Genomic DNA, 26,658 nt, shown 5'->3' with positions numbered 1-26,658 from the left:
AGCAGAGAGTTGAAATAAGAGTGGATAGAGACCCCTATATCTGCTTTTTTAGCTGTATCTCAGTGTTCATTGTGATCTACCAAAGAGATCCAGTTAGCAGCTATGAAATTTTAGGCATGTTCTCATGTGTTGGTCATTTCCATGGTGGAGACAAGCAGGCAAGTATTTGGAGTTTTTTTTATAGGACCAAGTCTTAGAAACAGAAACACTGTTTTCTGATGTTGTTATATTATTTCAAGTAACACGATTAATTGGAAGAAAAATTATGATGCATCATATTAGGATGGAAAGCCTCTTTAGTCATAGTAACCATTAGTAGATATTGAATAATATGTGTTGAAGATACATAATTTTATGTCTTTCAGCAAGTCTAGGTGTCATAGGTCTACCTGTAAGCTCCAGAGGAGCCAGTGGGGAAGATATCTGATTCACAGGTTTTCATTTTTAATATGTTCCTTAGGACTGGAAGATAGCTGGTGTTCTGCCCAGATTCAGAATAGACAAGCAGATTGAGCAGGGTAAGTATAGCCTGATATAAATCACAGTGAACATATGGAAAAGGCTGATTTGGGGACTCAGCTGATAGGGAATTAAAGGCCTTGAGTAAAATTGATTCTGCTCAGAGTTTTATGGAAAGTAGAGCTTGTAAAACAAATGATTGACAAAAACTTGATTTTAATCTTCTAATATCTGGTAAAATTATAAGTTTGGTAAGATGATGGTGTCAATGTAGAAGACTTTGAAAAGCATTTGACTTACTGCCACATGAAACCAATTAATAAAAACATGAATTGAACTATGTAACAAAACATACCAGACTTTGATGAACAACAAACTAGTTGGTAGGTCTTAATATAGGATTGTCAGTAAAGAAGTTTCATGGACTAAGTGACTTTCCCATAGTTGAAAATAGAGAGTGACAGTAGAGAGACTGTAAATTATGTCTGGATTGTGGAAAGTAAAGACCATTATGAATGCTTAAGTACATTCTCAGAGCCAAAACAGTAATGCTGAGTGTAGTGGCAGTTCAGGAGTGATGATTTTTTGCTGTATATAGAACTGCTGAGAACATTTAGAGTGTGGCACACAAGGCCATCTGCCTTTGTCAAAATGGCTTGAAAATTACTAAGTACCATTTTCAAACATCTAACCCTACCTGAAGCATCTGAATTAGTCCTGAGGAGATCTTGTTGAATTCAGGAGTTCTGTCTGCATAGTTTATTTTTCTTCCAGTTCTCTTTAAATGGATGTCCCTGTAACATTTACAGTGTAGCCAAATGCAAAGCGATGGGCTTAAGCTTCATAAACAGGAGATCACAGGAGATGATTTAGTATTTCCTGATGACTTTAAAGGATAGAGTTACAGGAGATTGTGACAAATCAAAAACTTGGAGGAAAGCAGTGTGATGTTTTCCAGGGTTCTAAAGGATGAGAAATAGTTCTAATGTGGTGTGCTTTTAGAAGGTTTTAAAAATTATTTCTTTTTATTGACACCTCTATTCAGACACTCTAAACCTGTGGTAAGTAGATTAAGACCAACTATGTAGGAATAGACCATAACTTGGATAATTTACATCTAATAGGTGAGAGATAGATGGGGAAAGCAAACCAATGGGGACTGAATTGACTAGAAGCTTATTTAAGAGCAGAATTTTGAATACTACTTGGGTCTGTCAGCACATACCTGGGTGCTCAGTCTATTATGTCATACTACCTCCATTAAAAAAAGTTAAAATTATTCTTGTTATATAGCATTATTTTTTCTAATAATGCTGTGTCTGTGCCACTTAGGTATTGTAACACTAAGTGCATTGTTATCTGTTTCTATTTGAAAGATTTTAATTAAATGGTTGTTTCTAATTAGTGTTTTTATTTGGCCTATTATTGCAAATACTAGATAATCTAAAAAAGAAGGGTGAAATTTGAAACCATTTGTTCAAAAATATTTTAAATCATCTTATTAATACTTGCAGAGTTAGCATAGTTATGTAAAACACAGAAGTCCTGTAAAGACCTTCCATTAAGTGATAAGGGTATTGCTGTTGTCCTCAAAAGCAAGCATTTTGTGCTTTTTGATTATAATCTTCAACACTTATTTTTAATGTACAAATCATTAAATACATTTATGCCATTTGTTTCTGTGGATATAAGACTGCTATGAAACAAATTTCCTTGAAAACTGTTTATTTTTCCTATATTCTAATTATATCTGTCTTTCACTGTGAGAAAAAAAATAGAGGCATTAGACAAATGAAGCAGAGGAATTGTTTTGCTAAGTAATAATTTTTTTCTAATCTCCAGTGTCTAACTTGAACTGCATTAATTCAATCATGTTTATATAGAAGATAATGCTTTTTCCCTAATCTTTATGAAATATTACAGTTGTTTCGTCTTGCAATTTAATAACCCTTTCACATTTCTTACACTGATCTTGGTTTCCATTCACATTTCTAAAGACCTTTTTGTCTTAAAAATAATGTAATTGAGTAGAAATGCATAATCAGTGATGCATCAAATCTCTGTGAAACAATATTACATTTAGAAAATGCTGTCTAACTTTGGACTAGGTCGAATTTCAGTAAACACACTTCCTTACACTCTTACATCCTAAAAAAGAAATATTGCAGCAGCACTTACAAGGAAATGAAACATGTTGTATGCTTCTGTTGAAGACAGCCAGAGGAAAAATGTGTCCTCTCTGGAATTTGGAGCCTCAATTGACTCAGCTTTGAGGTTTCAATTGATTAATTGTATTAATATTGTCTGTATTAATATTCGAATCAGAAATCAGCATTACTCAGTACTGGTATAGTATAGTAAAATACCCTCTGCGTGGGTGTGCGTGGGTGTGTGCATGTTTGTTCTACAGTCATGGATACTGTTCAGCTGTTAACACTCTCTTTGGCAAATACTGACCTGACCCAATTGTAATTCTATGGTTCCTGGACACAATTCAGGGAGTGTCAGAGTGAGTAGGTAGGATGGATACTCCTGCAGTAGAGGGGAAAGATGTGACCCATGATGTACCAGTGTCTTCTCCCGAGTAGCAAGCAAAAGGGCAAGAGGGAACAGTCTCAAATTTCTCCAGAGAAGGTTTAGATTAAATATTAGGAAAAATTTCCTTACTGAAACAATTATGAAGCACTGCAACAGGCTTCTCAGGGAAGTGGTTGAGCTTTCATCCCTGGAGGTAATTAAGCACATGTAGCTGTGGCTCTTAGAGACATAGTGAAGTGTCAGACTTGGCAGTGCTGGGCTGATAGTTAGGCTTGATGATCTTAAAAGTCTTTTCCAACCTTAACAATTCTGTGATTTATTTGCTCTTGAGCTCTTAAAATTGAGGAGATCCTTGTCCCTTTTATTTACAAAAGGAATCTTCCAAATTATCCCTTCCATATACATGTTGTTTTTCTTAACTCCTTCAGTGTTTGGGAAATATCTGGTTTGCTGTTTATAGCCAAATGGTCCCAGTGAAGAGACCACTGGGAACCAACTGTGTCTTGATCTTCTGCTGTATCAGGCTCACCTCAGGTGCCTTCATTCTTCTAATTGTGTCTTTCTGTGGGTCATTTTTAAAAAGTAGTTCTTTGTTTGGGCTTTCTTTTTTTCCCGAGTGAAAAAAAGTCAATGTCGCTCACTTGATCCTGGTTCTTTTGTAATACCTGCATAAAACCCTTGGCTTCTGAAATGACACTTTGTGATGAAATACTCTTGCACTTTGCTTATGCATTTTTATTTAACTGGACTCCTGTTTGCTATCCCATGGCTTCAACCCTTAGTCCATGTTGTTAGTCACAATCAGCATCTCATCAAGAAGCACAGAAGACTTAACAAGTGACATTTTGTTAGGTACATAGGAGGCATGCAGGTGTAGAAAATCATATTTTATACAAATTGGTGATCAAACTCCTGACCGAACTGTCACAATATATGTGTTTTCCTATGAAAAGGGTAGGAAAAAATGTCTTAGTTACAAGAGATCGTAAATAAATTATCTGGAGGAAAAGACAATCTGCTGTATAAATATTTCAAGTTTTGCAATTGAAGCCTTTACATTGATCTGCGCTTAGAGGCCTGTCCTTATTTTGTAGCAGATAATGTTATGTCAAAGCAGTGTTTAGTTCTACATAGCAGCTGTTGTATTCATACTAAATTATGCCAGATTTAATCTTTAATACATTCAGCAAGAGCACCCAGTTGTGCTGACAAACCTAAAATAATTTTCAATAATATTCTGTCGCAAACCCTTTGGGCACATTGGCTCTCTGAGGTTGAATTCCCATATTATAGCCAAACATTCCAGCAGTAGATTCAATTGGTATCCAACTGGAACTTTGCAGTAGCAGAGGTAGACAATATGAGACAATTTCTCAAGAGTATTACTTTCCCAGTCATTTTAATTGCCCCTGCCTGATTCACCAGTGCTTGTGTATTCATTTGTACTTGTTCAAAGCAAATGCAATTTGATTTTACAATACTCTAAAATCACTGCAATACTCATTTTACATGTCGAAAGAACAAAACAATAAAGTGGATAATCAGGTTTTCAGGGTTTCAGAAGGAGAACTGAAACGTTGCATGGAGAAGAAACAATAGAAGTCAAGGTTCACTTGTGCAGTTCTTCAAAGAGTATCCTGTAAATCCCAGGTCATGGCACAGAGAGGGCACCTTGGTAATTGCAGTGATACTGTAATGAGGAGACGACATATTATATCACAGTGGGTGAGAACCTAGTTTAACTGAGAAGAGCAGACAGCTGTGGTTGCTGGAATAAAATCAGCTTTTCTGGAGAGCACTTCATTGCAGGAAACATGCTGGAGTGTTCTCAGGCACTCTTGACAGAAGCTCTACTCCTTCCCCTTGCTCACTGCAGCAGGAGTGTAGTGAACTCTATGTGCCAAAATGGGATGGGGAAAGCACTTCTCACCTTTCCCAGCTCAACCCCCAGCAATTTAGGGTGCTTATTTAAAAAGTAGCAAAGTTCAGTTTGTTTTTTTAGGAAAGTCTGATTATATTTCATGCTTTCCTGCTACATGCCTGGACTTCTGAATATTTTTAGGTTGGCATGCCACCTTGACTGCTTGTGCAGTTCCAGTTTATATAAATAATTATGCAAAGGCCGGAACTATGGTGTCCTCTCTTCTGATGTGTTTTGTAATTTTTCTAATCTGCCATGATAAATAATTAATCTTTACATTACAGTATGCAGTCCTGGAGATAGTTTGGAATGTCAATTAGCAACTTGCCCTGTCCCACGATGCCCCAGTCAGCAGTTCCCAACAACTCCAAGAAGTACATGTCTAGAACTTTAACCTACTGGAATATTCTTATTTTGAAAGAAAAAACTGTTTTGCAGATAGTGATAGTAAGAATCAGGGAGTTTGATGTCCTAGGTTAGGATGAGAAGTAGAGCTCCACACCTCAGTTCTAGTTTCTAATTCCACTTTCGCTCAGAGGACTGTACAAAGAGAAAGAGAATTTACAGCAGCAATTAAGAGGCATAATTTCTTCTGTAATGTGAAAATTGAGGGAAATTCTTACCATAGACTGGCTTAAGTAATTTCAGGAAGCACAAACAACTCTTAATTTAACATTTGTAAAGCAGCTGCTTCTTTGCAGCTTTAACTCCTTGTGGACTGGATAGCTATGTGTTATATCTGTAGCCAGAGCTGAGCAAGTGTTCTCTTCAAGGTGCATTAATGCTGATCACTGTGAACTTCCTGATCCATCTGGGAAGTACTTTCTCAGTGGATGTTCATTTACTGAAAATGATTTTTGGATTTCTAGGGCTGCACAGCTCTTTGTAGGTCACTGGTGATGCTGATGGGGCTTGCAGGCAGTTTTCGCTCCTCCAACATTCTTCTCAGCAAGAGCTTGGTCCTGAATGCAGAAAATAAGAAGGGAACCAGAATCTTTCTGCATGGCTAATGTGATCTCTCATGCTTGGTTGAGGGGGGAAATCTTAACACGTTTCAAAGAACTTAAGTTTCGTTTCCGGCAGTTTGTCATATATGAAAGGGGGAGAAGAGTGTTTGAGAATATGCTGACAGTTAATTATATTTTGGTTTCAGGCTAGAAATGACAAAGAATTTTCAAGTTACCTATTTTGAGAGGAATCAGATATCCAGAAATAGGAGCCTAGGTACAGTACTCAGGATAGCACCTTCACACCTTCATGAAGTGTTGTGTATTCAGTCTACAGCTGTCTTATTAGAAAGAGTTCCAAAGTGGGGAGAAGCTGGGATACCTAACTCAAAGCTGCAGAAAGATTCTACAGTTTACTTAGCAAATTCATGACTTGACATGTTTTCATTGGAGTAGATGCCTAAAATGCCTCTTTCCAAGAATGGTGCAGGGTGCTTGAAAGAGACACTAGGTGGGCATTCAGAGCCTTAATCCTCTAAATCTACTTCAGAGGACTGTTATCTTTAGTATATACTCTTTTTTTAACTAGATGGACTGACTGGTGCTTTATCCTTCTTCGGAGAGGTATTTGTATTTCCGTTAAATAAGGTTGTGGGATTTCTTCATTAACTTCTTTCGGAAAGTGTTATGATCTAGATGACCTAAGAACTTGTGAATTTCTTGGATTTCAGTAGAATACATGATGTAACTCTTATGTTCAGATATAGTATTTAGACTGCTTGTGTTTCATAATATTATTAAGATGCGTGTGATCATTTAACTCTCCATTATATCTGCATATCGTTCTTTTGTTTTTTATTTATCAGGTTTCTTGTCTATATTTACATAACTACTGCAAGCTATCTAGTCTTATGAAGTTGAACTTCATTCTTCAAGTGTGATTTACTCAGTACAGCTTAAAATCATGATGAAAAAGATGAGCATATCTACAAGCAAAACTTCCCTGGTCCTCTTTCTGTGCCAAATTATTTCTGCACTGGATGTACCTCTTGACTGTAAGTATTAACCTGATAAATAAGTGCAGAATAATGGAAGATTGATTAAATAATTTCTGCAGGAAGCTGAAGGTAACTCCAAAATGGAGCTAAAAACAGAGTGTGTTTGGTCACTTCAATCAGGACATTATAATTATGAATATTTACACTGACTTTCTGAAGGTTTTCAAAACCTGTGCATATAAAGTGATTTGCATTGTTCAGTTGAGGAGGTGTAACATAGGATTATCACAGAATCCTTTGTTTGATCAAACTGAAAAAGGCCAGAAAAGCCCTGCTAAATGCTAATTATTTGTGAAATTAAGATCACATTGATATTTTTCTGAAAATCCCAGGACAATTCCTAGTGGCTGTAAACAATCACCCTTACCTTCAGAGAAGAGGTTCCCAGGAGCTGGTATGAGAGCTAGTAAAAAATTCAAATACCTAAAATTCAGAGCATCGTATCTTTTTTTGATGCAAAAGGGTAAGTAAGGCTCTTAGATTTCTGGAGTAGTGCCTGAAAACAGTTAAGAATTTTTTCTTAAAAGCATATTAGAAATGTGCTGGGCAGGGAACTCCAGCTTTAACACATGAGGAAATGCTTGGAGGAGGGGAAATCCCATTGTCCGAAGTTCTTGTCTAATATAAGACTCTATTAGTGGGGAACCTTGAAGATAGCACTCCATGCTGAAAAGGAAGCAACGGTAGCTTCTGTGTTTTACATTCTCAATAGCTAATTTTATTAAATTACTCATGTTTTAGGTTGCTGTTTTCTTTCTAAGATAAACATGATCACATTTTCAGAATTCAGTGGGCCATGTTGCGCCTCTCAGTGATGATTCATTTGTTAAACTAATTTCCAGGGAAGAGAACATTAGGGGTGGTGTTTAATTGATGGATTAATACATCAGTAAATTTGCCTGTGATTCTAATCTGCATGTTTTTCTTTACCCCGTGGTTTTGATACCTTCCTCCCTTCCAGAAATGCATGTTTTTCTTTAATAATCATTGACATACATTGCAAGTGCTTTGGTGGTTTTTTTCCCCATGCATTTTACAAGCCTATCAAACCAATGACCTGTATTTCTGTAAAAAAATCAATATATCTGAATGACATCCAACTTGTTGTGTTGCAAATGCTTTTAGAGGAATTATAAAATAATAAATAATATAATTATAAGGAATTATAATATATAAAATAAGCTATGGGTTAAGGAAGACTTTGAAAGTTTGATGACTAAATGAATGTGTTACTTTCAAAACTTAAATTTTCTCCTTAAACATCTTTGCAGGCTATAAATAGTCTTTTAAATCTATCTTGTAGTTTAGCAACTAATATAGATTCTGCACCTCTTTAATATTGTTATCTTAAGAGCAAGATTTTGGGTTAAATTTACCAGAAATGCATCAATAGACAAAACTTAATAGCCCTTTTGGATGTGTCATTTTAATTCTGTACTGAGAATTTAATTCCCTTCTACTTCATTCTTAATAACTTTGTGAGGTCTGATAAAGTCACAGATTTGAATTTTTATCCAGAAATTACATCTAGAATGATGGTATCGCTTTAATAAATAATGATGAGAATGGGCTCTGGGAGAGCACCACAAGGGAAGGACATAGATTTTTTGTGGGTCTTGCCTGAATATCCACCATAGAGACCTGGTGGTGAGAACCTACTTGATTAGTTGAATATTTAGGTTTCATCCAGGTTAGAAATTTCTATTCATAGCAAGTTCATTAGTTCCTAGTCAGTGTCTCCTCAAAGCAGGCCAGGAATGACTGAAAATGTAGGAGAGTGAGGGACATTTGGCCTATTGATAAAGAGAGGTTTATGCAAAACATTGGAATTAAGCAATAATTCCTATTAGCTGATTATTTTTTGTTTAGTTATTTTTCAAACCAGAAAGGGTTGCAAGTCTGTTGAGTAGGATTAGGTGCTTTTGTCTTTACGAGAGTAATTTTAGCCTGAAGCATTCTCTTTGTTCTTCCATGTGATCATATGGGTGGATTGATTTTGACTGCAGCATGAGCATAGTACACTCCATTAATTCTGATTTGCTGCTGTCACCTCAGCATTTGTGTTTTATGTCCTTGCAAGGCCAAAATCACATGGCATGGTTGCCATTAAAAAGTCAACACTTCAGGAAAGTTTCTCAGGCCAAGAGCTTTAAGATAAATAGTAGTAATAGTAATAATATCTAGATAGTACTCCCATTTATCTTAAGATAAATGGTAGTAATATCTAACACAATGGAAATTGTGGTTGGAATTTCAGGCATTGCTACATGGGTTGCAATGCTGAATGTTTTAAATGTTTTCTTTTCAATGGTGACCAATGTACTTGTCAGAGATACTTATCTTCCCTCTCAAAATTGCTAATTTTCTCTTCACTAACAAATGTTTCTCTTTAATCTCCATTTGTCCGTTCAACTGCTGATTCTGATGTGGGAATAAAAGCAAAACTTCTAGAAGAATGTAAGTTACTCTTCACCTAAAAATAGGCTGTGTGCTGCTGAAAATTAATACAGATTTTGCTGCAAATTGAATTTGCAGTCCAAAAATGTGTGATTCTGACATCTTGATAATTTTGTTTGCTGTATCTAGATGTTTTGTGCATGCAGTGTTCAGAAAATACTAATGTACATGAAACAACATTCTGATATTCTGAATAAATTAATTGTGTGATTTTTGATGGTGTGCTATTTGAACATTAAAATCTTCACTCAATATCAGTATGTTCAGTGTTTTATTACTACTTTCAGGAGTAAATATATCTGATAAAAAATTACTGGAATATATGTACTTTTGTACTATGTTACATATCTGATGCGGACATATTTTTATATCCACAGTGGATATAGCTATTTAAGTAGACCTCTTAAAGAACCCTAAATTAGGGTTCTAACTTAGCTTTAGTTTTATGGTTATTTTAATCAGTTTTAAGTGCAGTCCATGACACAGGAGTGGAGATTTCAGGTCTTTGGAAATCTGAGTTGGACTATCCTGTAGCCTGGGCAATGTTTGTGTCATATCCTTTTTCAGAGTGAATTTGCCATCTGATATATACTGACCCTGAGAAATGCCTCTGAGGGGGAAAAGGACTGCCTTCAAGTACTCCTAAAGAAATACACACGAAGGCATCATGTGAGAATGTTGCCTTCCTCTTTCAAGGGTTCTCCCCTGTGCAGTGAGGAGCAGAACCCAGTTTTCCGTGGCCTGTTCTGTTCTGATTAGCTGCTGTGTTTTGTTATGATTCCGTGATCTGATTTCTCTTCATCGCTGTTTCTTGCAGCTAGGGTTTTACAGACAGCTACCTCTGTCTGTGCAAAGGAGTACTTAATGTGTAATGGTATCCTTAAGGAAGACTTAAAAAAAATCCCAGTTGTAGAATTTTAACTGTCTAGAGTGAGGCATGAGAACCAAACTAACTCTAATGATTGAAATATTTTGTTCCAGTGGCTAGAAATTACCCCAAAGCACAAGCAAAGGGTATTGCTGGACGGGTGATTTACAGCACTTAGACATGGATGTTTGTGGGCATGTTATTAAACAAGTTTATTTAGGTGACACTAAACTATAAACATATGAATAATGTTGATGACGACACTTCTCACTATCTTACTATCACAAACGGTGTTTTTTAATGCTAAAATAGGCATAGATAATGGTAATAGGTTATAAATTACCATAGGTAGACACCAGCTACTTTGTCAGATGAATTAGTTTTGTTCTCTGTTACTTGTTTTATAGTAATTGAAAAATGACAAATGTTAAATGATTGCTTCTCTTGGAACATTTCCAGAGACTACATTCCTAATGGATTTCTTAAGGGGAATTGGTGCTTTACTTTTCCTACATGTTTGCTTTATTTGGAAACTAGATACTATTTTTGTAATTTTTAACAGTGTCTTTTGCTTGTAACATTTTTTACTCCTGAAAAGTAGTTCTTAAAAGCATGCTTTATGGATTAATACAATATCTTAGACAAAATAAATGTGTGGACATGCAGAGAATTTGAAAGTATACAAAATGTTTAGAAGCACAACGCAATGTATATTTGTTCCTTCTGTGTGGTACAAAACCATTTTGTTGAGGTTTATGTCTTGTAGCTCTTGATTTCAGATTTGTTGGACTTAGAATTTTGAGTGTCCTTTGGTTTTGTAAAAATCTGTTGAAATCCGAGGTATAGAAATGATATTTTCGTTAAACGTTTCGGCCAAGATCTTCATCCGCTGTAAATCAGGATAGCTCAGTTGGAAGATAGCATAGCTAGACTGATTTAGAAGGCTAGAGAGCTTCAGCCTCCTGACACAAAGGATACTTTAATCCCACTCTTCTGTCAAAGATGTGGTTGCTAACTGCAGTTCTTCTTTCTCTGCTTGCAAAATTGTCTTGGTGATACTTTGAAAATATTGTTGAAATCATCTCTCTTTGTTGTATTTCATAATGAAGTGTCACAACCTCCTACGATAACTCAGCAATCTCCAAAAGATTACATTGTTGACCCTCGAGAAAATATTGTAATACAGTGTGAAGCCAAAGGAAAGCCACCTCCTAGGTTAGTAGCTTTCTTTTTTTCTTTGATTGACCTAAGAGTATGGAAAAACTAGGAGAACATACTGTAATTTTTGTAAACTAATGAGATCAAGATTATATGTATGAATGTGCTTGCACATGCAGCAACATGCACACATCTGTACCTCTGTAAATTACACAGCTACCAGATAGCAGCACAATTTTGACTTTTACCACACTTGACATTTAAATGTTTCTAGAGTCATCAAGCAATTGTAGCATTTTTTCTGCTCAAAACTCTTAACAGTAAAATAATGCTTGATTATTACAGATGGATAAATGCCAATGGAACACACTAGGAGGCATGCTGTACTATGGAATGGATAATGTGCCAGGTTCAGACATAGTCTTTAAGGAGAGCAGGCATTAAATAAACTCAGGCTAATACTAATGCATTCAAATGTAATGTTTTGTAAATAATTCCATTTTATGATGCTGATCTTGAAATACAGTTTGTCAGAAGTTATGTAGTCTGTATCAGTCTTATTGATCAGCAGCCTTGTGTATTTAATAGCCTTAAGTTTTGGTTTTGGCAGAAATGGATTAGATTCCTGTTTGTTGTCCATTTTAAGATTATCTTTCAGCATCTTGAAATATTTGACAGCTACTCCTTTCAAGTTACTGAGTACCTGCACTGGAAACATCAGTAGCCATGATATATTCTGGCATTGTTAGTAACTGTTGCTGATGGCAGAGACTGCGAACATGGAAGTGTGCTTCTCTCTACTCTAGCAGTGTTATGCTACACCTTACTAGCAAGGTCCATGTAAAACTGCTCATTCAGACACAGACAGAGCTTGTTAGATGTATTTCTTCTGAATAACCAGTTTTATTTCTTTATTACTCCTGCTGGTTGCCTTGGCATCACAGTCATTATCATGCTGGGCAGCAGAATAGGGAAGATGGAGATTATCTGGGATGCACTCACTCTTTCTAGTGTTCCATTAAGGACAGGAGTTCCACAGAGCTGCTTTGTTTGCCAGCATTTTAATTTTGCTAGCCCAATACCATTTTTAAGAGTCTAGGTGTTTACCTAAAGGATCAGATGATTATTGTCCACTTTGGGACAACGGTATTGCTTCTGCAATACTGTTTATCTTAAACACTTCTGGTTGGAATTACCTGAGAGAAAAAGGGTGCTGCCTGTGAGACTGACATACCTGAGCCATGTGCCAAGGCTCTCTGCTGCACGTCTTCATCTTCCCCATCAAATATGGCTTTGTTTCTATGCTACAGAGGAAGGGACAGGTTTTAAGTAAAGAAATTTCTGACAAGTTTTCTAAGCTAGTGCTTAGTCTTGCTTATTTTTTAAGATATGAAACTTATTTAATTTGTATCAATAGTTAGTCTGTTTGGTCCATCTTGGTAACCTGCAAATGCATATTGGAACTTGAACTGCTCCAGAGCTCTGAAGTCAAAGGTGGACTTTCTTAGCCCACAGTGTGAATTGTGTGATACCAGTGTGATAACTTCTTATTGGTGAGAGCGCCTGGCGCAAAGATTTGTGGATGTGCCACTACCTACAACTAGAGCAGCAAAGACTCGCTCATCTCAAATTCAGGGGTTTGTACCACTTTTTCCACCTCTGATTTGAATCTACCTTACACTTTCTTGCATTTTTAATATTATTGGTAACAGAAACCTCACATTCTAAAACTTCACCTGCCAAGTTGTAAGAAAGAGGTTCACTGTTAATTCACTATGCATGGTAGTCCTCCCCAAAACACTGCATTGTGGTGCAGCAGTGCTGCAGGTCCAGTTCTTCTCCCCCCCAACACAAGGTGCAAATATCATGTCCAGTCCTGCTGGACCTGGGTCAGTGCACAATTTAAGTCAGTTAGAATTTGAGCCTTTCCAGTACCATTTACATTTACACTTTAGGAAGCATTCTAACCAGCGCAAAGAGTGTTTGTGCTTAAGATTCTGAAGCTAAATTGTAACAAGTACAAAAACTGCTGTTCACAGTGTCTGAAGCTGTGAGTGTTCAGCCCTCCATAGCTGTTGGTCAAGCTCTCTGTGACTATACTTCTGACCATAAACAGGACATAAGTAAGAAAGTGTTTATGGTCTAAGTTGTAGACTGTGAATCTCTTCCTTCGTGACAATTTTTTATGAGTTCTATCAGTCTTCATTTTTAAGGACTACTTTTCAAAATATCTATTGTTTTGAGTAGTATCAGTATAAATTTATTAGGTCAAATAAAGGGTCTCAGACTATATAATTTCTATTAGAGAATTATGTTTGCATTAGAATAGTGAAAAGGACTCAGACTCACCACAGTCTTTAATTCACTTGCATAACTTCAAAATCGCCAAACCAATTAAAAGAAATGGTCTCCTGCTGGGGCCTGAGATGACACATTTCAGCCCTGAGCAAGTTTTTAAAGACAGGTTTATAAACCCTTTCAACAATAGGTTTTATAATGGAAATGCTAATGCAGCTTTAGCAATATCAGTTCTTGCAGATGTTACTGCATCATTTTGAGTAGAAAGGAAATCAGTTCTTTTCCATGTATGATTAACCTCAGAAATTTTTAATGTGTTTTTAAAAAAATAATTCACTTTGAAATAGCTCCTGTTAATATGTTCAGCCAAATCTTTTATCTTAAAATATTGCCAGATTTCTTATAGTAAAATTTCGGTATTGCTTTATTAGTTAATTTAGTTTGGGAATGAGTCTTACTTATCTGCTAATGAAAACATAATATGTATTTTTGTTAATTGTTTTTTCTTCTTTTTCCTCATACAATCTACAAAAAGCAGCTAAGAATAAACTTGCCTTTTTGTTTTTATTGTTTTAGCTTCTCCTGGACACGCAATGGAACTCATTTTGATATAGATAAAGATGCCCAGGTAACAATGAAACCAAATTCAGGGACTCTTGTCATAAATATTATGAATGGTGGGAAAGCAGAAGCATATGAGGGAGTTTACCAGTGTACAGCAAGGAATGAACGAGGAGCAGCCATTTCCAACAATATCGTTATAAGGCCTTCTAGTAAGTAAAGCTCTTAATGTTCATAAAGTGTGAAACACTTTGGTTTTCTTATTTGCTTATGCACTTTTTGCCTTTTTGTTTTCCTGTCTTAAAACTTCAGTCATCCAAATGACCATGCTAGAAGTTATTGCCCATTTTCTAATACTGAGGTATAACACTTATTACAGGTTCTGTCAAATACATTTTTTACAAAAAATTAATTTTAATTTTTTAGACTTTTTAAAATTTAATTTTTTTTCATCTGGATAACCTTATAATACTTAAAACTGAGTTGTGTGTATGACACTACTGCTAGAATAAAATATTTACATCTGTAAGGCTTTAAGGATAATTTGTTGACATTGATGGCATAATTGATGACCACAATTTTTATTTTGTTTATGAAGTCTGTACTCCATAGTTTTTGTAATAGCTTTAAAACATAATAGATTTGAACTAAAAAGAAGTTAAAATTTTTCGATTATAGGTAGATTGTTTCTACAGCATTTTATGTGCTTTATCTCAGTTTAGTTTTCAAGCTTCTCAGCTTAATATGAGCTATTCTCACATCTTAATTAAAAAGTACGTGTATAATACTGCTTCAGGAATGCCTACCCCTTTTCTATTTTAGCTCATCACCTTTTTTTTTTCAGTATAGTTAAAAATTTGCAAGATACTGCTATAAAACCTTTAGTGAGTAGACAAAATAATTTGAATCGGTTGATCATACTTTCAATAATGTACTTTTCAAAAGTACATTATTGAAAGTACATTGATGAACTTTTCTTCCAAGAAAACATAAAAAAGGACAAAAATAAAACCTTTAGCAAACATGAAAGGACTTAACATTCTGATGGATGTAGTTCTTTCATTTCTCTGGAGTACTTTGTGCATTTTCCCTTTAAATTTTTGAGTTTTTTCCAATTCAAAGTTTGTGTGTGTGTCCAAATCCCTTTCTGCAGGATCGCCTTTGTGGACGAAAGAAAAGCTAGAACCAAATCATGTTCGCGAAGGTGATTCCCTGGTGCTGCACTGCAGACCTCCTGTTGGCTTGCCACCACCTATCATATTTTGGATGGATAATGGTGAGTTTGTTTTTTATGCAGTTGACTTCTTGCAGTTTTTCTACATAGTAGATCATAGCTTACCAAAACCACAGATCGTGAAGTTTCCCTCTAAGTTAAAATTCAGTGAATTTCCATTTCTGTAGAACAGAGGAAACAAGCAGACATACAGCCCAAAAGCACGAAGCCAAAAGCAGCTGGAGATCTTAATGTAAGTTGTAGATTAACCCACTGGGGATGAATGGGTAGACAAGGGATCTCATCAGGAAGCTTAGAAATGTCTGTACATGTACTAAGGCACAAACAAGTGTAATTGAATGAATGTGGAGTCTGCAGATCATAATAATAGCGTGTGTCAATTATATTTAACATAAATGTGTGCTTTCTTTCCCTCAGCTTTCCAAAGGCTGCCTCAAAGTGAAAGAGTTTCCCAAGGTCTAAATGGAGATCTTTATTTTTCTAATGTACAACCAGAAGACACCCGGGAGGACTATATCTGCTACGCAAGATTTAATCACACGCAAACTATACAGCAGAAGCAACCCATATCTGTAAAAGTCTTTTCAAGTAGGTATTGCATCACCAAATTACATACTCACACAGTATTTATGCAGAGTTCTCAAGTTACATGCTAAAGTTAAGCAGTGTTATGCTAGAGAATTTTTTCATTTCACTTTTGAATAAGAAATTACATTGCTGTATGAACTTGAAAAGTAATCTCCAGTTTTCTTGATAGATAATTGATTTTAAAAGCTATAATTTTTCACTTTATAAGGCTTTGTATTTTGAAAGAATGTTTAAGATTTGCTATATACAGTGTAAAAAATAGCAGTTTTCAAATGTTTTTCCAGTGCAAGAATATGAAGTTATTATGATTATTGTAACTATTGAAGCAAATTAATCAATCACTTGATTAACTCACCGTGGCCATGTCATCACCTTTTGATTCCCAGAACTTTTATTTATCCCTTTTTTATGCTTTCTTCATGATATTCTGTTTATTTCAGTGGATTCATTGAATGACACTATAGCTGCTAATTTGAGTGACACTGATATTTATGGTGGTGAGTTACACTGGTCCCCACTGATACTCCTTGTTTTACAGTAGCATTTAGTTAACTAACTTCACCTCCATGGCTACTTAATCTTTTGCTCCTTTTTCAGTTTCTAATAAAGGTATCAATTAGTGCTGGTGATAATACATACTTTGCAAAGGGACTGCACAGTGTGATCCTTTCAAATATTTAATTTTTCAATACTCTTGTAACCTATGACTTATAGAAAATATAAACACTTATAATAAAAGAATGCTTTCACGCTGGTGCAGATTTTAAAAACTACTTCTATACTGTGTTGATTTTTTAAAATATTTTTCTTCCAATTTACCTAGCAGTTTGATTATGTTCATTATCACTAGGACTATTCAATGTCATGTGCTGCATAATAAATAACAACAATTAAGCACCTAACAGATCCACTTCACATTTAATAACTTACTGAATGTACCAATAAATTCATAGTGGTAGGATAAGTTTTGTTTGTTTGGTGTTTAAGCTGGTCTTTCCATTAATCTATGTTGAATGGTCTTTTGTATGTTCTGAATTAAATCCTCCTGAACAGATGTATGTGTGTTTAGCAAGGCTGACTGTGGAGCACCACTGATTCTAGATTCTCCACTTGATATTGGGTGACATAGAAAGTACTTGATATTTTTTCTATTTTTTTGTCTTTTTCTTTGTGAAATGGGGCTTTGTGCATATTAAACCATAACTTACATTAATCTAAAATAAAACCTGGGCACAGAATATATTACTTGCCTACATAAAAATTACATGTTATTCAGGAGGGACAGACAAGAAATAAGTACCTGAACACAAACCAATGTATTAGCTACAATTAGTGAGGAAAACACTGTTGGGTTGGCTCCCAGCTCAGAAACACCATGGGTAATTGTTCTGAGCGCTGACAGCCTGGCCAAGTGAGTCTGCAGCCCCTGGGTAGGTGAGTTGTTGCTGTGACTGTCAGCTGCGTTCTTGACTCTGGACTGCTCTGTTCTCCCACAACTTTGAGTTGATTGTGTACATGTTATTAAGGAATTCACAACACATGCTGGATTAAAATAAAATGTTGTATTTATGCTAATGTATCAGTAAATCCTGTACCCTAACAAACTTCGAGTTTATTATGTTTCTAATCCCATTTTTAAAAAACAAAATTATTTACTGTAATGGTTTGGACTCTTACAGCACTTCAGAGCCACTTAATTCTATATATTAATATTGCTACAAGAGAACATTAGCTACTCACAGAAAACACTCTATAATTACAGAAAACTCTTATTCTGAATTCCATGAAGGCATAATAGGAAATACCATATTCTTCAAAAGCCAACAGAGTATAATATCAGAAATGAATCTTCTATTTATAGCTGCCTGTTTACTGTGCTTATTGATACAGGTTAATCAAGGCTCTATATTGCAAGACTGGGGAACAGCTTAAATAGAAGTTAAATATATAGTAAGAGGAAAATACCAGGATTAATTTCTGAAACAATGCCTCACATGGTCTAGAAAATGTTAAAACATATTCCAAAGCAGACTGTACCTTTCACTCCCTTGGTTTATATTTCTGATTAAAAATAACTTTGCTTTGTTATTATTTTGATGGAAGCCCAGGAATTTTCAGTAACACTCATTCTTGCATTGTGCCTCACAACAGTGGCCTTACTCTCCATTATAGTTCTATTGAACGAAACAGCAGCTACTTAGGATTAAGACTGCACAGTTGCCTATGTAAAAGCTTTGTATCAATTGTTCCTGTCTTTTAATAATAACATTTTTCTTCTATGTGTTCAAAATTGTGGCATTTAACAGATATGTCTGTCAAAAAACTAATGTGTTCAGCTTTGTAGTTGCACTGCACAATGATTTTTAATCAAATGGCCAATGTGGAGCAAAATCTCTGTTCAAAATGTGAAAATGAATGTATGCACTTGGTTGATATCAGAATAAAATTTAGAAATTAATTGTTTTACTACTTCTTGTTCCAGCAAAGCCAGTTACAGAAAGGCAGCCAGTTCTTCTAACACCAACAGGTAGCACAAGTACCAAAGTGGAGCTCAGAGGAAATGTGCTTTTGTTGGAGTGCATCGCAGCAGGATTGTGAGTTACTTTTGAGACTTTTTTTTCTAAATAGAAGGAAATATTTCAGACATACTTAAAAACATGACCACTGTATAAGCGTATGTGTTTCAAAGAAGCAGAAGTGTAAAATGGAAAGAGCTTTTTTAAGGAACTCCATCATTTACTTGGGCATCAGCAGACTTTGAAACTGGCTATGAATGTGTATGGCCTCTGCCTTCTCCTATCCCCAAACCCTATGCACAGGGTGTGGGTTTTGCCAGTATTTTTAAAGGACACAGGCAAGAAATGCTATAGACTAATCTCAGGCACGTATCCACAGATTTGCAGTCAGGAATAAAGCTTCTGTTGTTTTCCTAAGTTTGCAGTCATTAGGTTCTCAAATTATACAAAAATAGATAATAATTTGCTGTCCTAATCCAAGAAAACTGCTTATATGTGTTAATAATTACTTAGTAGTGCTAGGTGGGAATTGTTAGAACAAATCTTCAGGTCCTTACATCTAATTTCTCATTGTAATTGAACTTAATTGGTATTTGTTTCTTCAATGCAATGCAAGTTTGCTTCTGCTGGTTATTGTGCAAAAAGAAAATTACTAAGAGCAATTTAACTTCATGAGTTAGGTTGACCTTTAAATCAGTTTCATTCTCAGGAAGAAATATGAGAATAGATTGGTTATGGAATAGAAGCAGAAAACCTTTAGTACCTATTTCAAGAACTGTAAATATGTTTGCAGTGCACAGAGGCAGAGTGCTCTCAGGTAGCCATGTGGAATGCCAAGAATTGCAAATCATGCACCACAGCACCACACACACGGGTTCACTTGCATGAGATCCACAGGGCGTGCTCAGCACAGCTTGATCTGAGCTCAGTGCAGTATTTCTCTCTCAGCTGTGCCCTGCTCAGGTGCCTGCCCCAGCAGCACCAGCAAAACCACCCCTGTGAGTAGAATTAGCACCAGCCCAGGTAATCTTCATCTGCAATATAGTTATATGCCTTTTGACAACCCTACAATAGAAGTATTAGGTGATCCAAATTCCAGTAAAATGGCTGGATAAAACCAGTGAAAAAAATAGACTGTAGTATACTATATGGCTTTGTGTCTTTGGCTGTCATGTAATTAAAAAAGCAAATAATCGGTGAGTGAATACTTGTCTACAAAGGGCCAGATGCAGATTTTATTTGAAACAACTATTCCTAATCACTGACACCATAATTAAAAGTCATCTTTGCTAGGTGTCTGTGGTATAAAATGTGTGATATTAGACCGCTAAGGGAACATTTGCTTAGAGCCATTGCTATTTGAGAGAGCACATTCTATTCAGTAAGTAACAAATTGCAATTTCTTGTAATTTTCAAAGTATATTTCCACGTGCTTGAACAATTTTCAACTTCTGTGGACAACATGGGGCATGGCCAAGATTTAGACTCAGTGCAGTGACAAGAAGTTGTACTTGGCTCAACAGTGACAATTTTTCTTGATTTTGCACAAGAAATGTTTCTGTCTCCTTATAGCTCTTTTGTGAAGTGTATGATGTTCATGAAGCATTAGGATATTGTTCACACAAAGGACAATTATAAACTTGTCACTTTATGGAAGCTACCTTTACAAGCACCATAAGCATCAATTTGATAGTAGAATCTTGTCTTCATTTATTAACCATCAGGTTTTTAGGTCAATCAGCAGACAAATGTATTCTGTAATTATTAATCCTCTGAACAGATGGCCATTGACAATGTTAGTGAGACTTGTCATTTCTAGAAACAAATGCTGGCATATTTTTCATATTTGTTGGATGTGGCCCAGAATCTGAATAGAGGCTTTTAAAATAATTATTTATAAAACATATATTAAAAATATTAATATACTGAACTCTTACCTCCCTTTTCTTCAGTCCTTAAATTTGATCTGTGCTTTTACTTCTCCAGACCCACACCGGTAATCCGCTGGATCAAGGAGGGTGGGGAACTGCCAGCCAACAGAACATTTTTTGAAAACTTTAAGAAAACTCTGAAGATTATAGATGTTTCAGAAGCTGATTCTGGGAATTACAAATGTATAGCGAGAAATGCATTAGGTTCGGTTCATCATGTGATTTCAGTAACTGTGAAAGGTAATACTAAAATTATCCTTAATGGAGTGTTGTCAAGGGTCCAGAATGTAGGATGGAAGCAGGCTGTCTAGGATGAAGTATAGCTAAGAGGATGAATGATAATGGTTAAAAATCACCCTGAGGAAACATTCAACTGTCTTGAATTCTAACACCAGAAGAGCTTTACTATCTTTAATATCTTTCTCATCTTTTAATGTTACTTTGTAAAGCATCAGGCTAAACTGGTATTTTACTGTAACAGTAGTAGGATAATGCCTTAGTTTGCATTCATTTTAAATCCTTTGATTATCTGTCATTAGAGTGCTTTTTTCTCTTGCTACTCTATCTTCCTCCTTATCTCTCTTCATCATTTCATCCTCATGTTCTCCATTTTTCTTCATTCATGTAGCCCAGATTATTTCTTTCCTCTATTTTACTATTGTCTTACAGTCTTATGTTTTTCTTCCTTTTTCTCTTTTACTGTTATTTCTGTTCCTATCTTCTTCGTGTTTTTTACCCGAGATGATGCCTTATAGTTCTAAAAACATTTGCAACATGTTTGTCTAAATAGGAATTGTAAGTATGCTGTGAATACCATGAAACAAAAAACTGTAATGACAGTTAATTAGTCATTGAAATAATCAGCTGTATTGCTTACTTTGCATACTAAGTAGTCACTTATTTTGTTGTAGATCAGCATCTTTTTATGATCACATTTAACTTCCTTTCTAAGAACAGAAGTTTAATTTTCTGTTTGCATCTGTCCATCAATCCAAAATCTGAAAATTAATTGCAAGATGTGATAATATATGCTGTTTGTGGTTATTTATTGTATAAAAGGATGGAGAAATATGTGAATATCTTCTAGTAAGGTCAGTGTTTCACCCATTTTGATCTCTGTTTTTATCTGTCTCAGGTAAACATCTGGCCCCACTGCAATCAGCCATTGAATTGAGTGAGACCAAGGATTTTGCCATTTTAAAATTTCACTCTTGATATGAAATCCTTTTTTGTTATCAAACCTAAATTAATTCCTAGCAGCCTAACTACTAAGAGCATGGATATCTCTGAAATTAATCAGAAGACCACTGCAGTGTCTGCAAATGCCATACACAGATAAATTTTGCTCTCTTTAGGAAAGGCAAATTAGATTCAAAGCAGGCAACCCTAAATAAAACAAAGCTCCTCTTGTTATTTTTCTCAGAATTTTAATGCAGTGGGTGACCAGGGGGTCAGTTTGGCCAATGTATGTTCTATCACTTAATTGAGTATCACACACACACACATATATTTATATTTATATACACACATATATATGTACATATACTGTAACAGTATAGCTGTAAGTCTATATCTACACATAGCTTGTTTGAATTATCTTCTGATTACTATGCCTGAGCCTTATGGTTTTCTGTACATAATTTTGGAAAATAATTGCTGTCTTTCTTTTCTTAAACCCAGCTGCTCCATACTGGATAACAGCACCCAGAAATTTGGTTTTGTCTCCTGGAGAAGATGGAACATTGATCTGCAGAGCTAATGGCAACCCAAAGCCTAGTATAAGCTGGTTAGCAAATGGTGTTCCCATAGCAAGTAAGATTCTTAATTACCTTACAGGAGCATGAGTAAGAAAATATGAGGAGTCTCAGGGTGGTTTTTGTCAAAAGGAGCTTGTATTTATGTAGTTTTTTCCTGACAGGTAATGCTAAATCATAAAAGATGTGATAAAATACTGTCGTTCGTAAAAGCTGAGCAACAAAATGTGCCTTTGAGAGAACTGAAATGTGTAATCATGCTCCTGGTTCTTCTGTGTGGCATTCTGCTGGTAGTATCTTTGTGGCTATTGGATGGTGCCTCTCACAGGGCCATTGCTGGGAGGTCATTGTTACCCCGTGTTTCTGTGGCAGTCATGTCTGCTAGGTCTCTCCTTTGCTGCCTCACTGCAACTCTAATATTGCCTAGGAATCCTAAATGTGACATAAAAAGTGAACTTCCCACATGTGTGGATATACAGAGCACTTGTAGGATTTGCAGTACACTGCAGGATTTGCAGCTTAGTGTGTGTGAGCCTTCCAGGCTTCAGCTCTAAGAAGCTGCAGCAGCAAAACTGTCTGAATGTGTCAGCAGCTACCTGGCAAACAGATTATGCCAAGTTGGTGTCAAAGAAAAGGAACCCCTGAGGCAGTGGAACAGTTGCTTCTGTGTGCATGGGTAAGAAAAGCAGCCCTGAACTGGTGATTGAGCCACTTAATTGCTGCAGTGTTAGGACTGGCAATGCTGTATGACAGACACAAGGTAGCTGCTATATGTGGTACAACATGCCTTGGAAAGAACTTGCTGGAGGACACTGCAGTGTGTTGTCAGCTGGGTTTGCACTGAGTATATCCTGTACTCTAAAGTCACACTTGGTTCTTCTACCTTTATCCTTCCCCTTTCTCAAAACAATAATAAAAAGCCAGACAGTCTCACCTGTTGGCTCATGAGAGATAATGTACTCTAAAATACTGGTCTGTTTAAAGTATGGCTGTCGTCGGTTGGACACAAGGTTTTCGGGGTGAAGGAAGAGACGAGATGGGCTCTATGATCAGAAGGCTTGATTTATTAAGTTATGATATAAACATCTATTATACTATACTAAAAAGAAAAAGAAAAGGAGAGTTTCTAGAAGCTGCTAACTACTTAAGAATAGAAAGTAAAGAATGATCAACAAACTTTGCTCTCTCGGACTGTGTCCGAGAGAGCTCAGTTCTGGATTGGCTATTATTTCTAAACACTCAATTTGGGCCAATCCAGAACTGACTTGTTGCATTCCACAGAAGCAGATAACCTATTGTTTATGTCTGGTTGCTGAACTTCTCAGCTTCAGCAGGAAAATCCTAAGAGAGAATTTTTCATAAAAGAAATGTCTGTGACATATGGCAGTGTCCCTTCTGTCACTTTCAGAAGTTTAGGAGTTGTTTAAGTCTGTCGAGGAAATATAATTCAGCCAGTTTGGGACATGGAGAAGGATTGTCTAGGGTCAGAATCTAGGTAATAGCAAGAAGTAAACAAGAACCCTCATTAGATTTCTTTGAAGTATTCGGTATACAAAAGAGAGTAACCTTATTTGTAGGGGAAAAAATGCAAAATAAGGGTATATATTGAAAAAAATAGAATTATTTAGCAAATAACCCATTTAAGGAATCCTAATTAAATGGAAGGTGAGATCTACAGCCTGAGACTTAAATTGAGAAGTTTCCATTGGTAAATAAGGTATGTAAACTGACATTAATCACCTCATCAAACAATGGCAAGACAGGAAAAAATGAAAATATCAGTGTAATTTTGTATAGTATATATTTAAAAGGAAATATATCATAATGCATTTGTTATCATCAAAGTTTGGTATCTGTCCTTCACTTTCCATTCTGGGTTTTTGGTGGTCTCATCTTCCTTTGTTGTTTTCTGTATACTCACCATTCACTTTTTGTTTATTTCTTTGGAGGGATTTTTATCCTGCAGTTCTTGTAGTTTAACTATTATTTCAGGCCTCCTGACTAGTAAAATCTTTTTCATCTGGCTATGAGAGTCAGCTTTGCCTTGCTCTTCTTCCTTATCAAAGCTGTAGGATGTTCAAACAACCAACAAGTACATTTTCCAGAAAAGCAGTGGTGTGTTCTGCTTTCTTTCACAGTAACAGTAAAACATTAAGAAACAGAGTTTCCAGAAGCAGCTGCAGGATGCCATGAAATTTCCTAAATACAAGGAAGCACATATTGGACTGGCCTTGAGGAACTGGTAGACAAAGTCTTGTTGAGGATATTCAGTAAAAATTAAAAGACTTTAATTAAATTACCCACTCAAACTCAGTAGGGGAAAAAAAAGAACACAGGAAATAAGTAAAGCTCAGCCTTATATTAAAGGTCACTTTCACTGCTGAGAAAAGCTAAGTCTTATCCACATTAAATATTTAAGTGCAAGCTCATTGGATGCTCTAGTACACTGCATCTGTCAGGGCATCTATGAGAGGCATCATGATCACAGAAAGTGCAGTTCTTAAGATTCTTGTGATTTTTTATTATTCTGAGTTATCAAAAGCTGTTCTGGAAATTACCAAGTACAGTGTGCCTTTTTGTTCACTTGTTACTAAATTATAGAATTGAGCCCCTCATCTTCCAACTGAATGATTAGGAAATCACTGTAAAAGGGAACTAAAGCAGCTGTTTCTGCTTCAGGGCAGTGCTGAGAGAGCTACACCCATGGCAGGATTTCAAAGAAAAAGAGCTACATTTGAATTTCAAAGCCCTGCTGTCATCATATATCCCACAATGTGCCTCTTGTGGCCTGGTAATCTGTTTGCAATACTTTAATTTTCTGTTGGAAAGCACAACTGGGAGATACTTAATTCTTCTGGTTTTGTTTTTCCATAATAGAGTCAGACAAGGAAGGAGGAATGTTGAAGAAAGAACTATTCGTCCATATCTCAGTCAAAGGCTGAGGTTTAAATATCTATAGGGAAAAGGCAAAAAAAAAAAAAAAAAAAGAGAAAAATGTAGTGTGTGTTAGCAATGATAAAATAAAATTGCAATGGTGTGAATTTTATTCAATATTCCAAAAATCTGAGTGAAAAAATATTTTCTAAGTCAGATTCTAGGTTTCCCTGAAATATTTGAATTAGTTTTCTTCAACAGTCATGCTGAAAACCAGCATTTCTAAAAAAAAAACCCCTTCTTTAGATGTGTTGGAATGATAAGGACCTAACCTAACCTCCTAATGTTTACTCACAGGAGTATGTTGAACTTATGTGCCCAGTCCTGCTAAGGTCAATTAGAATTACTTTGGCAAGTAGCAATTGAAAGTTCAGGCCACGACTCTATGTTGCCTTGTGCTTCAATTAACACTCAAGATCTGCATTATTTATATCACTGCATAAGCCATTGTGTCTCACTGCTTAGATATTCAGCATGGTTTTACAAAAGGGAAACCATGCATGAAGTGTCTCAACTTTTAAGAAAGTAACAATCCAAAACTTTCTTACTTAAGAAAGTAACAATTGGGAAGGGGAAACGCTTTCATAATTGGACTTCAGAAAGGCATTGCAAATACTGTACAAAAGACTGTTTTTTTGGTCCAGTGGTTTATAGTTCATGGTGAGCTATTAAATATTAGATACGGACACTTAGATTTATACAAAGTAGTGCAAAGATGCTGTTTATCTTTTTCAACACATTCTTCTCTTATATTACAGTCCACATTGAATCTCTAGGTTTGAGTTAGTCTCCATTAGTACTCACACTGAATTTAAGGGAGAAACATTAGCCCGTAGATTTCTTTCATGAAAGGCCTTGATAATCCCTGGCTGAGAGATTCATCATCCATCGTTTTCTCTGAGAGTACACACCAAAAGCTGTTCACTCCAGCCATGGGAGGGTGGGGAGGAATTTGCTGACCCTAATGCCCCCAGTGTTTCAGTCTTGGAGAGAAGACTGCATGGGAAGATGTTTATCCACTGCTTCTGCTGTTGTTGTGTTGGAACTTTGCATCTGGCCTAGGAACTTCAGCAGATGAAAAACCTTTGATTATCAGTTTTTTTTCAGTTCTCCACAAAATAGTCAAGGGTGGTTATAGTTAGTGCAGGTAATGCTGTGCCTTTGGAGACAACAGAGCTGTCAGAATCAGAAATTCTGCAAGAAAAGGATTTCAGTGATCACAGGAAAATAATATGCTGAGGAGCAAGCGAGATTGGTAAGAAAAGGAGAATTATGTTCTTTACCATTTCAGTTATCCGTGTTTTTTTAATCCAGATTTTTTCCCTTCCAGTTTTAAGCGTAGCAGTATGTTTTAACTACTTCTGTTCAGAGAGCACATGTCATTCTGTCTTTTTTTTCAAGGAAAAAGAGTAATAATGGTGCCATTGTGGTTATTT

General features: G+C 35.9%; 1 protein-coding gene across 35 annotated transcripts in view; it reads left to right on the top strand.

The window, feature by feature from the left end:
* NRCAM (neuronal cell adhesion molecule) overlaps nucleotides 1-26,658 on the top strand; it is a 145,634-nt gene that overhangs the window by 71,029 nt on the left and 47,947 nt on the right. For 15 of the 35 annotated variants that reach the window (XM_030960483.1, XM_030960482.1, XM_030960477.1 and 12 more), the window contains 11 exons: nucleotides 461-518; nucleotides 6,732-6,920; nucleotides 9,363-9,380; nucleotides 11,358-11,463; nucleotides 14,281-14,477; nucleotides 15,419-15,541; nucleotides 15,917-16,087; nucleotides 16,528-16,584; nucleotides 18,570-18,681; nucleotides 20,590-20,774; nucleotides 22,215-22,346. In XM_030960483.1, the coding sequence (XP_030816343.1) occupies nucleotides 6,830-6,920; nucleotides 9,363-9,380; nucleotides 11,358-11,463; nucleotides 14,281-14,477; nucleotides 15,419-15,541; nucleotides 15,917-16,087; nucleotides 16,528-16,584; nucleotides 18,570-18,681; nucleotides 20,590-20,774; nucleotides 22,215-22,346 (1,192 nt within the window). In that variant the 5' untranslated portion in view covers nucleotides 461-518; nucleotides 6,732-6,829. Of the gene's footprint in view, nucleotides 1-460; nucleotides 519-6,731; nucleotides 6,921-9,362; nucleotides 9,381-11,357; nucleotides 11,464-14,280; nucleotides 14,478-15,418; nucleotides 15,542-15,916; nucleotides 16,088-16,527; nucleotides 16,585-18,569; nucleotides 18,682-20,589; nucleotides 20,775-22,214; nucleotides 22,347-26,658 lie in introns of those variants that run through there. The other 20 variants (XM_030960488.1, XM_030960489.1, XM_030960475.1 and 17 more) reach the window with 8 other exon arrangements.

The sequence above is a fragment of the Camarhynchus parvulus genome, chromosome 1A (assembly GCF_901933205.1).
Source record: "Camarhynchus parvulus chromosome 1A, STF_HiC, whole genome shotgun sequence".
Classification (NCBI taxonomy): Eukaryota; Metazoa; Chordata; class Aves; order Passeriformes; family Thraupidae; genus Camarhynchus; species Camarhynchus parvulus.
The sequence above is the reverse complement of the archived record's forward strand: the minus strand, read 5'-3'. Positions and strand labels throughout refer to the sequence as shown.